This window comes from Elephantulus edwardii, unplaced genomic scaffold (genome assembly GCF_000299155.1).
Source record: "Elephantulus edwardii isolate Elephantulus edwardi_28Jun2011 unplaced genomic scaffold, EleEdw1.0 scaffold00284, whole genome shotgun sequence".
NCBI classification, from domain to species: Eukaryota; Metazoa; Chordata; class Mammalia; order Macroscelidea; family Macroscelididae; genus Elephantulus; species Elephantulus edwardii.
In genome coordinates, this window is record NW_006400034.1 from 2,002,839 (window position 1) to 2,017,738 (window position 14,900).

At 38.5% G+C, this 14,900-nt stretch overlaps 1 protein-coding gene and 1 pseudogene across 1 annotated transcript; one reads left to right on the forward strand and one right to left on the reverse strand.

Moving 5' to 3' along the window:
* The first annotated feature begins 5,523 nt into the window (after positions 1 to 5,523).
* On the forward strand, positions 5,524 to 6,576 carry LOC102870645 (annotated as a pseudogene).
* A 5,855-nt stretch (positions 6,577 to 12,431) lies between these two features.
* On the reverse strand, positions 12,432 to 13,382 carry LOC102871054 (olfactory receptor 5B3-like). The gene has a single exon (XM_006900467.1). It carries the CDS (start codon positions 13,380 to 13,382, stop codon positions 12,432 to 12,434), a length of 951 nt encoding a protein of 316 aa, XP_006900529.1.
* Between the last annotated feature and the right edge of the window lie 1,518 nt (positions 13,383 to 14,900).

The following is a 14,900-nucleotide window of genomic DNA, read 5'->3' on the forward strand; positions in this document are numbered from 1 at the left end:
TTTGATATTTTATTTTATTTTGGATTTCCATTCATTCATTGTTACGCACTTTCCTCCCTGCCCACCCCTCTCCTCAGTTTGCTTTTCTCTTTGACAAGTAAAAAAAAAATTCTTTCTTCATTATACAATCTCCCTCCCCCTAGTTCACTCCACTAAGCAGGTTTCACTCTGGACTCTTGTCATGACAATAATATCTAATCATACATTCCTCCTAAACAGTTTTCTCCCTCATCTGTTTCAATGCAGCATATATTGTTTATCCGCCCTTAGTTTTCCCCCAACTCAGATGTCAGTCCCACTCTGCAACAGTGGCACTATGGAGTATTTGTCCATTTGTAACTGAGATATTTCATTCAACATAATGTCCTACAAAGTCACCCATTTTGTATAATATTTCAGGAGTCTCTTGGTTTTCAACACAGCATAGTATTCCATTGTGTGATTATACCATAGCTTCTCTATCCATTCATTTGTTGCTGGGCAGTTGGGTTGTTTCCAGCTCTTTGCTATTGTAAATGAAACCACAATAAATATGGGTGAGCATATGTCTGTTTGGGTGGGAGTTATAGTTTCTTTAGAGTATATTACCAGTAATGGAATTGCTGGGTCGAATGGTATTTCTGTTTTCAACTTTTGTGAGAAAGTGCCATACTGCTCTCCATAGTGGTTGTACCATTTTACACTCCCACCAACAGTGTTCTAATCTCTCTGCAAGCTTGCCAGCATTTGTTATTTGCTGTTCTGTTAAATTTTGCTATGCTTACTGGAGTGACATGATGTCTCATAGTTGTTTTGATTTGCATCTCTCTCAGAGCTAGGGATTTTGAACATTTCTTCATGTGTTTGTTCACTATCTGAATGTCTTCTTTGGTGAAGTGTCTGTTGTTTACCTTTATCTACTTGTGATGCTAAAGTGCCTTATAAATTCTAGATATAAGTCACTTATCAGATATGTCATTACCAAATATATTTTTTCTAGTCTGTGGCTTCCATTTTTATCCTGTTGGAAAAGTTTTTGGATGTTCAAAGGAATTTTATTCTTAGTAGCTCCCATTCATTATTCTTCTATTTTACAATAACAGTCTTATGCAGTATTTGTCCTTATAAGACTGCATTGGTTCACTCAGCATAATGCTCTCCAGCCTCTCCCAAGTTATGCAGTATTTTTAGAAATCATGGGCTCCTGAGTATTGCAAAGTATTCCATTGTGTGAATGTACCAAAATTTCTCAATCCATTAGGTTATGGTTGGACAACTTGGCTGTTTCTATGTTCTTACAATGGTGAATAATGCTGCTATGCACATTAGTGTACAAATCTCCATTTGTGTCTCAGTTCTAATTCCTTGCGGTATATTCCTAGTAGTGCAATAGCTTGGTCACATGGAGTTTTTATGTTCAACTTTTTGAGGAAATGCCAAACTGTCTTCCAGAATGTTTGCACTATATTGCAATCCCACCAACAGTGTATGAGAGTTCCCACCGCTACACATCCTCTCCGACACTTAATGCTTGTCGCTGTATTAAATTTTGCCGCTGCTATTGGAGTGAGATGGTATTTCATTGTGGTTTTTAATTGAATCTCTCTTATTGCCAGTTATTTGGAATATTTCTTCATATATCTGTTGGCCACCTGAATGTCTTCCTCTGTAAAAAGTCCTTCCATGTCATTTCAATTATGTAATTGTGATATCAGTCTTTTTCTTCTGGAGAACCAGGAATATTCTGGAAACTTTAGTTATGAGACCCTTGTCTGAGATGCAATTGCCAAATATTTTTCCCCCAGTAGGTAGGTTTTCTTTTCACCCCATTGGAAAAATTTTTGATGAGCACAGAGCTATATTCTTTAGAAAGTCCCATTCATCAAATTTATCCCCTCCAGATTGTACATTTCTGGCTGTATTTGGCAGTCTCTTTATACCCTAGGCTAGACTTTCTAAGCTTTGTCCTAGTTTGTCTCTCTTTTTAAAAAAAATTATTTTATTAATTTTAATGAACATTTACAGAAATTTTGGATTTCCATTGATTCATTGTTGCACTTTTCTCCCTGTCCAGCCCTCCCCCCCAGTTCGCTCCTCTCTTTGAAGAGTAAAAGAAAAATTCTTTCATTGGTATATAATCCCCCCACAACTCCCTCACTGCCCCAAGTACATTCCACTATGCAACCTTAATTCTGGACTCTTGTGATAACCATAATACCCTATCATATATAACTTTTAAATTATTCTCTCCCTCATCTGTTTCAATGCAGTATACATAATTTATCCAGTTTTTCTCAGTCTTACCCCAACCCTGATGTCAGTCCCATTCTACAACAGTTGCACCATGCAATATTTGTCCTTTTGTGACTGAGATATTTCACTCAGCATAATGTCCTCCAGGGTCACCCCTACAAAGTCACCCATTTTGAATAATATTTCATGAGTTCCTTGTTTTTCAATGCAGCATAGTAGTCCATTGTGTGAATATACCACAGCTTCTCTATCCATTCGTTTGTTAATGGGCACTTGGGTTGTTTCCAATTCCTTGCTATTGTGAACAAAGCCACGATAAACATTTGTGTGCATATATCTGCTTGGATGTCAGTTATGGTCTCTTTAGGGTATATTCCCAGTAGTAGAATTGCTGGGTCAAATGGTATCTCTATCTGCAACTTTTTGAGAAAGCACCACACCACTTTCCACAGTGGTTGCACCATTTTACACTTCCACCAAGAGTGAATAAGGGTTCCAGTTTCTCCACAACCTTACCAGCATTTGTTGCTTGCTGTTCTGTTAAATTTTGCTATTCTTACTGGAGTGAGATGATATCTCATAGTTGTTTTGATTTGCATCTTTCTTAGAGCTAGGGATTTTGAACATTTCTTCATGTGCTTGTTAGCCATCTGAATGTCTTCTTTGGTGAAGTGTCTGTTCATATTCTGTGCCCATTTTTCAATTGGACTATTTACCTTTATCTTGTTGTGGTCTAGTTTGTCTCTTAAGAACTTTATGGCATTGGATTTTACTCCCAGATCTCTGATCCACCTTGAGTTGATTTTTGTGTGTGGTGTGAGATGTGGACTCTGTTTCAGCTTTCCGCAGGTAGCTGTCTAGTTTTGCCAGAACCATTCGTTGAAGAGGTTATTTCCCTTTTGATAAGTTTTATTTTCTTGTTGAATATCAGTTGAAAATAGATAGATGGGTCCATTTCCAAGTTCTCAATTCTGTTCCTTTGGTTTATGGGCCTGTCGTTGTACCAGTACCATGCTGTTTTGGTTACTACTGCTGCAAAGTAGATTTTAAAATCAGGGATTGCTATGTTTCCCACTTCATTTTTGTTTTTCAGAAATGCTTTGCTTATTCAAGGTCTCTTTTCTCTCCAAATAAACTTGACAATTTCCCTTTCAATATCCTTGAAAAAAAAAGATGAAGAGATTGAGATTGTTAACAGCCTCAGTTTGCTTGTCTCAACAATCAACACTCTTTGTACCAGCAGCCAGGAAATAAAAAATCAAATTGCATTGGTAAAGCCTGCTGTCTGGAACATCCTCAGAATATTGAAGAGCAACTATATCATTCTGGAGACTAAGGTGCACCTGATCTATGTCATGGTGATTACAATTACATGCTATGTATCAGAAAGCTAGACGATGATGAGGGATGATAGAAGGCGAATAGATGCCTTTGAGCTGTGATGCTAGAGAAAAGTATTGAATATAATATGGACTGCTATGAGAACAAATAGGTTTGTCCTAGAGAAGGTGAAACCAGGCTGCCCCTTGGAGGCAAGGATTCTGAAGCTTCATCTGACATACTCTGGGTATATTTTAATTTTAATATTAAGCATATTAGAGCTAATGTTAGATTAATCTATGCTGAAAGCAGAGAATACCAGAGGAATTTCTGTGTTTTATTGATTATGCAAAGGTGTTTGACTATGTGGATCATAACAAACTGTGGCTGACTCTGAGAAGAATGGGAATCCCAGAACACTTGATTGTGCTTATGCAAAACCTATACTTGGACCAGGAGGCAGTCATCAGCACAGAGCAAGGAAACACTGCATGGTTCAAACTCAGGAAAGGTATATGCCAGGGATGTATCCTATCTTCATACCTTTTCAATCTATAAGCAGAACAGATGATCCCAGAGGCACAGACCTATGAGGAGAAGTGTGGCATCAGGATTGTGTTATGTAGATGACAGAACCTTGCTTGCTGAAACTGAGGAGGACCTGAAGCACTTGCTGCAGAAGGTCAAGGACTGCAGCTTTAAATATTGATTGAAGCTCAACATCAAGAAGACAAACATTCTCACCACTAGGCCAATTGGCAGCATCATGAAAGACAGTGAAGGGATAGAGATTGTTAACAGCTACAGCTTGCTTGGCTCCATAATCAATACTCTTGGTACGAGCATCCAAGAAATCAAAAGGCAAATTGCACTGGGAAATTCATGGACCTCTCTAAAGTACTGAGGAGCAACAGTGTCAGTCTAAAGACTAAGGTGTGCTTTATCCAGACCATAGTCTGCAGTTACTTGCTATGCATCAGAGAGCTGGACAACAACTAGCGATGATAGAAAGAGAATTGATGACTCTGAGCTGTAGTGCTGAAGAAAAGTATTGAATATATCATGGGCTGCTAGGAGAACAAACAAGTTTGTCCTGGAGAGGGTAAAACTAGGCAGCTTCTTGGAGGCAATGATTTTGAAGCTTTGTCTGACATACTTTGGACATGTGACCAGTCCTTAGAGAGGAACATCATGCTTGGGAGGGCGGAGGGACAGTGCAAGAGGAAGACCCTGGATGAGATGGATTGATTCAGTGACTGGGGTAATGAGGGTAGATATGTCAGATATGTAGATATGGAACTTGATAGGCCAGGGTTCAGAGCTGTGTATGCAGAGTCCTTTTGAGTCACAAATGATTTAATCGCACGTAACAACAACACTATATTTTAAATAATAAACAATTCCATTAAAATAGAACAAAATTAATAATATGCCTTGGAATAAATTTATCAAAAGTATAATCATTCAAATAAGTATTTATTTGTCCATAATATATTAGGGATAAAGTTGTTAATAAAGTCATTGCTCTATGAAGAGGAAATTCTAGTTAGAAGAGGTAGTTAAACAGATGAGCACATAATTAATTATAACTACTGAGTATTGGCAAGGTCTATGAAGAATAGCTTTATACTAAACTTTTTGAAGGAGTAGTGTATGACCAGGAATCAATAGTACTGAAGGAAGAAGTCCAAGCTTCAACTGAAGGCATTGGAAGGCATTGGCTAAACATAAAGTTACAGGAATGGATGGAATACCAGTTGATATGTTTCAAGTTGCAGTCCTGGACATGCTTATCAGCCTTTGACAAGATATTTGAAAGATTTACTTCGTTGAACACTTAGCACCAATGGCAGCAATAGTCAAGAAATGAAAAGAAGTGTGACGGTGGAAGAATTTGCCATGAAGGACCTCATTAAAATGATAAAGAGTAAAGATTTCTTTTTAAAGACTAAGGTACACTTGATGTTGGCGATGGTCTTTTCAATTATTCACTGTGCACCTGAAAGTAAGGCTATCTATATAGTTCTTAATGTGGATCTACCACCCCTGTGTGAACACATTGAGATTTCATTGAGATTTCAGTTTGGACTTCCCGGGGAAGAGGCTCAAGTGGCCAGCCAGTTCACTGCAGATGTCACTGAAAATTCACAGCTAATTCAGAAATAGGACTTATTTATTTCTTAGGGAAAGCCTGCTTGGGTTCTATACTGCGATCTCATTTGCCTCAGCTATGAGGGAAACATTTTGAATGTCTGTGCATTTGTTTCATTAAGTGCTTTAAGGAGGATATTATGCTGAGTGAAATATCTCAGTCACAAAAGGACAAATACTACATAGTGCCACTGTTGTAAAACGGGACTGACATAGAGGTCGGGGTGGGGGGAGACTGAGAAAGATGGGATAAATTATGTATACTGCATTGAAATAGGTAAGAAAGAAAACTGTTTAAAAGGTACATATGATTAGGAATTATTGTCATGACATGAGTTCAGAACGAAGGCTACATATTGGAGTGGACCTTGGGGGAGGGATTGTATAACAATGAAAGAATTTTTCTTTTACTTGTCAAAGAGAAGAATGAACTGGAGGGGAGAGGTGGACAGGGAGAAAAGTGTAACCATAAATGAATGGAAATCCAAAGTCTCTGTAAATTTTCATTAAAATTAATAATAATAAAAAAAGAATGTATAGGTGCCTGAAGTTACTATAAATGAAAAAACAGCCCTCACAGAGGTTAATGTAAAGAAGAAATGTCATTTGAATATTAAAAATTATACAGTTGCAACTACTTTTGCCAACTTTGATGACCCTTCCCTCATAGGGGACCATACTGGAGAAGAGGAACATCTGGCAACTGCAACCATAACGGAAGTAATGGACAGGGAAGCAAGCTCTGCTATCTTCACAAACCGGGTGGACGTGGGCTGACTGGCACTAAACTTCTATATGAGTAGAGCGAGTACAAGACAGGAAAAAGTGAAAAAACTGAGGGATGAAGTAACTCACAGCATGAAACCCAAATAAACCACCACATTTTCATAGCAAATTTGTAAAAACTATATTTGTTAGCACTGTGTACAAACTTCTTATATGAACTAAATATCAAACTACTTTTCTCTGGAAAAAAGCAAAGTAAGATAATGAATAAGAATGACAGAAGACTTGATGTATTTGAATTGTTGGAAAACAATAGTGACTACATCATGGACTAAAAACCAACAAGTTTGTCTTTGAGAAAGTGCAATCAGAGTGCTGCTTAGAGGCAAGGATGGGGAAACTTCATCTCATGGACTTTGTACACGCGGAGAGGAAAGTCCATTCTTTGGGAGAAAATCGTGCTCGGAAAGGTTGAGCATCAACAAAAGAAAGGAAGGACTTCAAGATGAATTGGCATAGTGACTCCAACAATCTTGATGAAGATGTGACAAGGCTCAGATCTGCTGCTCATAGGATTTCATATTTGTAGTTGGTCTGACAACATGTAACAATAAAAGAACTGTGAATAATGAAATATAAAGAGGATAATGTTTAGCAAGTTATCTTGTTGTTGTTGTTAGGTGCCGTCAAGTGGTAGACAACTCATAGTGACCCTATGAATGAAAAACCTGAATACTGGTATAACTTTCATCATTTCTCGAAGTTCATAGAGTTTCCGGAGGCAAGCTATTTCAGTAGTGGATGCCACTCCTGCTTCCAAGCTTGTTTTAATCGGGGAGCTCCACCAGACACAGTCCACCATGGGTAACCATTCTCGCATTTGACTCATCAGTGTCACAGTGTTCAGCATCATAGCAACCGTGAGTTACCTCTGTACAGCAAATGGACAGACCAGGGCTATACCACTTAGAAGACCAAAAACAGTTAAAACTAGGCCTGAGGGCTGCAGATTAAAATCACCCACCTTTGGCTTAGTAGCATCCCTTTCTATCCACTAAGTCAACAGAACTCTTTTACATTGTTGTTAAGTGCTGTCAAGTCATAGACGACTTACAGCGACCTATGAACAGAAGACCTAAACACATATATAACTTTGATCATTTCTCCATACAGTTTCTCCATAGAGTTCATAGAGTTTCTGGAAGCAAGCTATTTCAGAAGTGGATGCCACTTCTGCTTCCAAGAGCAAGGTATGCTCAATGATTGGTACCCTTAAGTAAAGTGCTGGTGGGAAAAAGAAAATATTAAAAAAATAATATTGTGGCAAGAGTACATTTAACTGCTTTTTTCACGGTAAACAGTATGAAGAGTTGAGATGAATAAGGTGAATAATGATCAAAGCTAGTTCTCAATCATAACTAATAAACCATGAATTAGTGGCATGAGTGATCACATAGAATTTCCAGGAACAACGGTTAACATCACCAGTTTCTGTGTGTGTTTTTTTAAATATGGAGAATTTGTAGTGAGATATAGACTGAAAATTAAAAAAATATTATTATTAAAGATTTTTTTAAAATACTGTGACCATTTTCTTTTTTAAAAACTATAGGGTGAACATGATGTTTGTATCAAATAATTTTGTGAAAGCAGGAATATTGCTTAGTTTGAGAGGCTACTTTCATGTTACTGTTAGACTTCAAAGGAAAGAAGCTCTGCTTGATCCTGTTCTATGCTCATCACCACTCAAACTCCTGGTTAAATTCAGCAGGCCAACCCGTATCTTTCAGAGTCTCCCTTTCTTTTGTTGGGTATGATGCCCTACTTTTCCAGGCCTAATGTCCTTTACCAAGATCAGGCTTATTCTGGTATTAAGACAAATTCTCACCAAGCCCAACTTTGTGGAGCTCTCTGGTAGCATTTCTTCCAAGATAAATGTCTTTGTTGTTTTGTGTATTCAATATTCTTTGTCAACATTGGCCATAATTTAAAGAGGTTGTTGTATACTATTGAGTGGGAACTGACCCTCCAGCAGGTTTTCAGAGGCAATAAATTATATGGGAGGAGACTGCCCCTCTTTCTCCTGTGGAGCAACTGGTGAATTTGAACTATGTACCTTTGTATTGGCTGAACAATTCCTTCCTAGTAGACCATCAGAGCTCCCTATGTGTCCACTAATCTCTATTATTTACCAGTGGCCTACATATTCTAAGATATTCTTACTCTTATACACTAAAAAAAATAGTTTCAAGAAGGACAAAAAAAATCAAATATTTTACTGACAATAACACTGATAATAAAAATAAAGCAAAACCTCAAGCATTACTATTTCTCTTGCATATGGAGTAGATGTATTATTAATAAACTCTCACTCTCTCAAGGCTGATAATGAAAGAAACGAATTCTGTGGCCTCTGTAGCGGCAATGCTAGGCAGACATGCATGGTACACCTTCTAGTCATCATGTTAAAAAGGGACAAAGATGAACTCTGTTTTAATAACGCATTTTATCTGCCAAAGTATCTCAACAGACTAGAAATGTAACTTTGGGCATGTTGCTAGGAGGGGTTATTTCTTAGAGAGGAATATTAAGCTTGGAAAAGTGGAGGGCCAGCAAAAGAGAAGACCCTTAATCAGGATTGACACAGTATCTGCAGCAACAGCCGTAGGGTGTCAGGGAGTCTGAGGATGGCACAGGACAGGACAGAGTTCAGCTCTGTCATTTATAGGGTCATACTCGACTCGATGGTGCCTAACAACAACATAAATATAAAGCGTCCACACAAAGTTACATCTTTGTCTTTAGATCTTTTATCAACTACAGGCTAGCTTTCATTTCAAGGAGAGGAATTAAGGCAAACTAAGAAGCACTAAGCATAACATGACCATGAGCTGCATAATGAACAAAGTCAGAAAAGTGCCCCCGAGTAGGATGCCCTAACACAGCAGGCAAGAAAAGGGCATGCAATTGCAGAACGGAAAAGAGTCCTGGAGCCTACAAATGGAAGATGACTGCATTGACCAATAAATCAGGACACTGGAGAATCTCACTGACGCAAAAGATGTTTCTTGCCAACCTCAGTAATCATACCAAGTAACCTAAGTGGAAAAATATTCCTGGCCAAGTAACCTATGTGAAAAAAAGAAGTATTCTCTGGTCAAGAGTATGGTTTACTGTCTGAAAAGTTACTAAAAATTTTCTTTTAATAACCCTGTGCTGTAGTGTGGATGACCTGTTTTATATTTTTCCGTTCCAAACCATTGGAATATGCTGAAGTTAGTATCATCTTAAGCCGACAGCAAATCTACAAGCTTGTTGGAGTCAGGGAGACTGGCTCAAGATAGGGCTAGGGTCAGAGCCTTTGTACGTAGACTGCTATGAGTTGCAGGCAGCTTGAAGACACAGAACAACAACAATTTCAAAATCAAATATCAAATTTTGTTTCCCTTTCTTAAAGAAGGAGGAAGAATATGAAATAAAGCCACTTATTTATATATGCATTATCATAGTTATTATTATTATCATTACTAATAATAACTTATTTCTATGAAACAGATTCTAACTAAATTGAACTTTGAATGTTAGCTATTTTGCTATAGCATTAAACTGTCTTATATTATCCTAATAAACTTTACCAAAACATGGCTATGGTAAAAAAGCAGCAGGAAATAAACATCAGCAACACAACCTATTAATGTACACAGATGGTTGAGCAAGTCCACAGAAAGGTTCTTTTTCTATGTGGACACTTCTTAGTATCCACAAAAAGGTGGATATTATGCTAAGTGAAATATCTCAATCACAAAAGGACAAATACTGCATAGTACCACTGTGATAAAGCAGGCCTGACATGAGAGTTTGGGAGGAGAATAGGAAAACAGCGGCTAGATGATGAGCATTGCACTGGAACAGGTGAAGGAAAGGACTGTTTAAAAGGAATATGTGCTTAGGCATTGTATGTATGACAACAGTCCAGAATAAGAGGTATGTTGCAAAGAGTACTGGGAGGGGGGAGGGCAGAATCTAAATGAATAATTTTTTAAAAATGTGATCTGGGGAAGGGAGAACGGAGAGAGAGGAGATAAAAATGAGCACCAACAAATGAATGGAAATCTAACTTTTCCGTAAACTTTCATTAAAATCACAATTAAAATAATAATTTTTTAAAAGGCAGATACTGGCTACGTACGTACAACAAAGTTTCTACAGAGACGGGAGGGTAGAGCGACTCCAGGACACTGACAGTCAATGAATGTCAGAGCAGGAGCTCGTTTACCAGAGAGCATCGCTTGTTAGGACAGTTAAAGAAGAAAAGGAATGGAACGTCAACCGGGAGCCAGATTAGGGAGTGAAAGGAACTGTCAGCCGGCAGAAGCTTCAGGAAAAGAACTGGATATAATTACCTCTCTTGTAACTTGCTAGTCCTGCTCCTGTCTATTGCTGAGAAACCTCCAGAATGTTCTGCCGCTGCTTCCTTTCACAAGGCACAGTAAGTGCCTGTTGCTACGGTTTCCCTTTAAGGGTTTCCAAAGCCACAGACTCCTGCAAAATCTCTTATATTTTAGTCTTCTATATTCACTGCTAAATTTCACAGGTAGATGAAGCATTGAAAAATACTATGCCTTTGGCCAAATGTACCTTACTCTTTAAAGTGACATCCTTACAGTTTAGCACTTTAAAGAGGTCTTCGGTGGACAATCACACGGTGTTGGCAAATTGAAGAGGAATTAGCATTCATCATCAACAAGAGCATTTCAGGCTCTACCCTGAAGTACAGAGTGCTGTCAGTGATGGGCTGCCGCCCATAGTCATAGAAGGAAGACCGACTAGCATGATTGTTATTTCTATGTATATACACACACCAGTCGCCAAAACCAAAGATGATGAAATGAGAATCTCTACCAATGGATGCAGGCAAAACGATGGGAAATCTTCTCCTGTGAAACTTACAGCCTCAGAAGTTCACTGATTGGTCAGCTAGGAGTCTGTTATGTTCTATCTCGTGTGACTCAGTGATCCTAAGAAAAATGAATCAGAACCCTGCTCATTCTCAAAATCTTCACCATTCTCAAGTCCATTGTTAAAGTCATTGTGTCAGTCTGTCTTGTTGAGTCTTTCTTCTATTAGGGTCTTTCTTTCTGTTACTTAGATTATTTTTTGTCTAGAACAAGCCATTCCAGTAACCTCATTTAACAAATTCATATTCTATTAAGTGTGAACATAATGTTATTGCATATACTTTTATTCATTCACTGTGTGTGTCTGGTTTGACATAAATGCTTGAAGGGGCATATAGTAGCGCATATTTGACTAAATCATATACAGTGAAAAAAATTTGAAAAGCAAAACTCAAATATTTCTCAATTTCCCTGAGCTATTTTTATTTATGCGTTCCGGTTAAAGACATATTTCCTTTTTTTCCTTAAAATAAGCTATTTATCCCTTCACTTTAATATTTTTTAATTTTACATCATAAATTTTATTTCTTTTTTTTTACATTTTTAGTGATTTGAGTGGACATTTACAAACCATCTTTTTTGATCATTCCTATGTTTTTTTGTTCCATAACGTTAATTACAATACGCACAAAATTCAATTGTCCATTTGTCCATTCTGTTGTCCTTGTCACCCTTTCTAATAAGTATTCATTCATTATCTTATCATTCATTTTCTACTTCCCTTCCCTTCCTTCTGCTGGAATTCAACACGGCCTGGCTTTGAAACACGAGCAGTAGGGAGGAGTGATAGGGAATGGCAAAGGACACACTGACAAAGAAGATTAATCAGAACTGGCTTTGACAAGCACTGTGGCATTTGGACAAGATCAAACTGGGAGGAGGGTAGAGAGAATAGTGCAACAATGAATGAGTGGAAGCCCAAAATCTCTGTAAATGTTTATGAAAATTAATAAAATATAATTATAGAAAAAAAAAAAAAAGAAACACGAGCAGTTCATATCGATCTGACCAGAATGAAGCTTTATGGCTGTGAATCATACAGTATTAAAAAGTTAATCCAAGAAACAACTGTGCCTTCTCAACAATCTTTTTGAATGCATTCTTGACCTCCTTGTTCCTCAGGCTGTAGACTACAGGGTTGAGCATGGGGATGACCATAGTATAGAACACCGATGCCACTTTGTCTGTGTCCATGGAGTGGCTGGAGCTGGGCAGTACATACATAAAGATGATTGTCCCGTAGAAGATGGAGACTGCTGTGAGGTGGGAGGCACAGGTCGATAGAGTCTTCTGATACCCATCAGATGAGTGCATTTTTAGGATGGTGATGAATATGAACAAGTAGGAAATTAAGACAATCAGAAGGGCAAAAAAGATAACGAAAGTTGCCACATACACAAGAACCATCTCACTGACATGTCTGTCAGAGCAAGAGAGGACCATGACGGCTGGAACATCACAGAAAAAGTGATGGACCACGTTGGACTTACAGAAGGAGAGACTGAACGTGTCCCCGGTGTGGATGGAGGCATTTAGGAAGCCGCAGACGTAGCAAGCTGTGGCCAGATGTACACACACGCTCGATGTCATGATGCTGGCGTAATGGAGGGGCTTGCACACTGCTGTGTAGCGGTCATAGGCCATCAGGGCCAAGAGGAAATTTTCCACAGTGGCAAAAGCCGCAAAAAAGAACATCTGAGCGGCACACGCATTGTAGGAGATGGCATTGTCTCTTCGAAGCAGACTAGCCAACGCCGTGGGAGTGACAGCAGTGGAGTAACAGAGATCCACGAGAGACAGGTTGCCGAGGAAAAAGTACATGGGAGTGTGCAGGCGAGAGTCCAGCAGGATCAGCACAATCATCCCCAAGTTTCCCAGCACATTGATGAGGTAAATGAGAGAGAAGGTGATGAGGAAGGGAATCTGAAGCTCCGGGTCATCGGTTAGTCCCAGCAGGATGAACTGAGTCACTTCAGTACCGTTCTCCAGTGACATCTGAGAATCAAGGGATGCCCTTTGTCAAAGAGGAATGGAAAAATAAACAAACAAACAAAACACCAGGATGTTAAACAGAAAAGAGATTACAGTGAAATGGAAATTTATCATATTAAGATTGAAAGATAGCTTCAGTGTTGATCTTGAGAAAGTTTAGTAATGACACACAAGGTGGGGTTTCCCCCCCTCATTATTTTTATTATTAATTTTAATGAAAATTTAAAGGCCTGCCTTTGTTTTTGGTGAAACATTCTTCTAGGTCGTGTAATGCTGGTATTTCCACTTGCTGTACAGAGGTAACTCGTGGTTGCTGTGAAGCCGAACACTGTGACACTGATGAGTCAAATGCGATAATGGTTACCCAGGGTGGACAGTGTTTGGTGGAGCTCCCCAATTAAAACAAGCTTGGAAGCAGGAGTGGCATCCACTTCCAAAATAGCTTGCCTCTGGCAACCCTATGAACCTGAAGAGAGGACGAAATTTATACAGGAGGTGTCCAGGACTTTCGTTCATAGGGTCACTATGAGTTGCCTGAACTAGACAGCACTTAAAACAACAACAACAATTTTTTTATTATTGATTTTCATGAAAATTTACAGACTGTGGATTTCCATTCATTCATTGTTGCACATTTCTCCCTGCCCACCCCTCCCTCCACCCCCATCCCAATTCATTCTTCTCTTTGAAAAGTAAAAGAAAAATTCTTTCATTGTTTTACAATCCTTCCCCCCAGGTCCACTCCACTATGCAGCCTTCGTTTTGGACTCCTGTCATGACAATACCCAAGTTTTTAAAGTGTGTGAGTTTGTGACACATGGTTGCCCTATTTGTTGACTTGTCTTTCCTTTCGCACTTGAGACATGAAACTATTTTGTGTCGTCCAGTGTTTATTAGTGTACTCCATCCCATATGAGTATCTATATACTGACTATTCTCAGGAGCCAATTCTTTTGCTATTTTTTTTTTCTTTCAAGATTTTCATCTCGGGTTAAAATAAGTATTTAAATTCATTCATTTTCTCTTTTTTTGCCATCCTTTAGCTGAACCACTTTGATGAGAGTTTGTAAATAAAGAGAGTTCCCTCTTTTATAGTTTTTAAGTTATTAATGTTTCAGCACAACATTGTCCATATTTTACATTAAGTTTGTCTTTGGTAAATCATTGATCCTCCACCACAGATATTTCTTGCTATTTTACTTCTAACCCTTTCACAACTTCACTGAAAGCTTAGAATATAAATTGAACTCTGAATTCATTGCTGGTGATTTAGAACTCACTCGTATTAAAGCTCAACATCAAGAAGACAAGGATTCTCCCCACTGGGACAATTGGCGGCACCATGATAGATGGAGGAGAGACTGAAGTTGTTAATAATTACAGCTTGCTCAGCTCCACAATCAACACTCTTAACACCAGCAGTTAGAGAATCAAAAGAAGGATTGCACTGGAAAACCTGCAGCCAGGGACCTCTCCAGAGTACTAAAGAGCAATGTTGTCAGTCAAGAGACTAAGATGCGC

Bases quoted from the DNA above. Each gene is read 5' to 3' on its own strand.
- LOC102871054 (XM_006900467.1), bottom strand. From the start codon at position 13,382: ATGTCACTGGAGAACGGTACTGAAGTGACTCAGTTCATCCTGCTGGGA.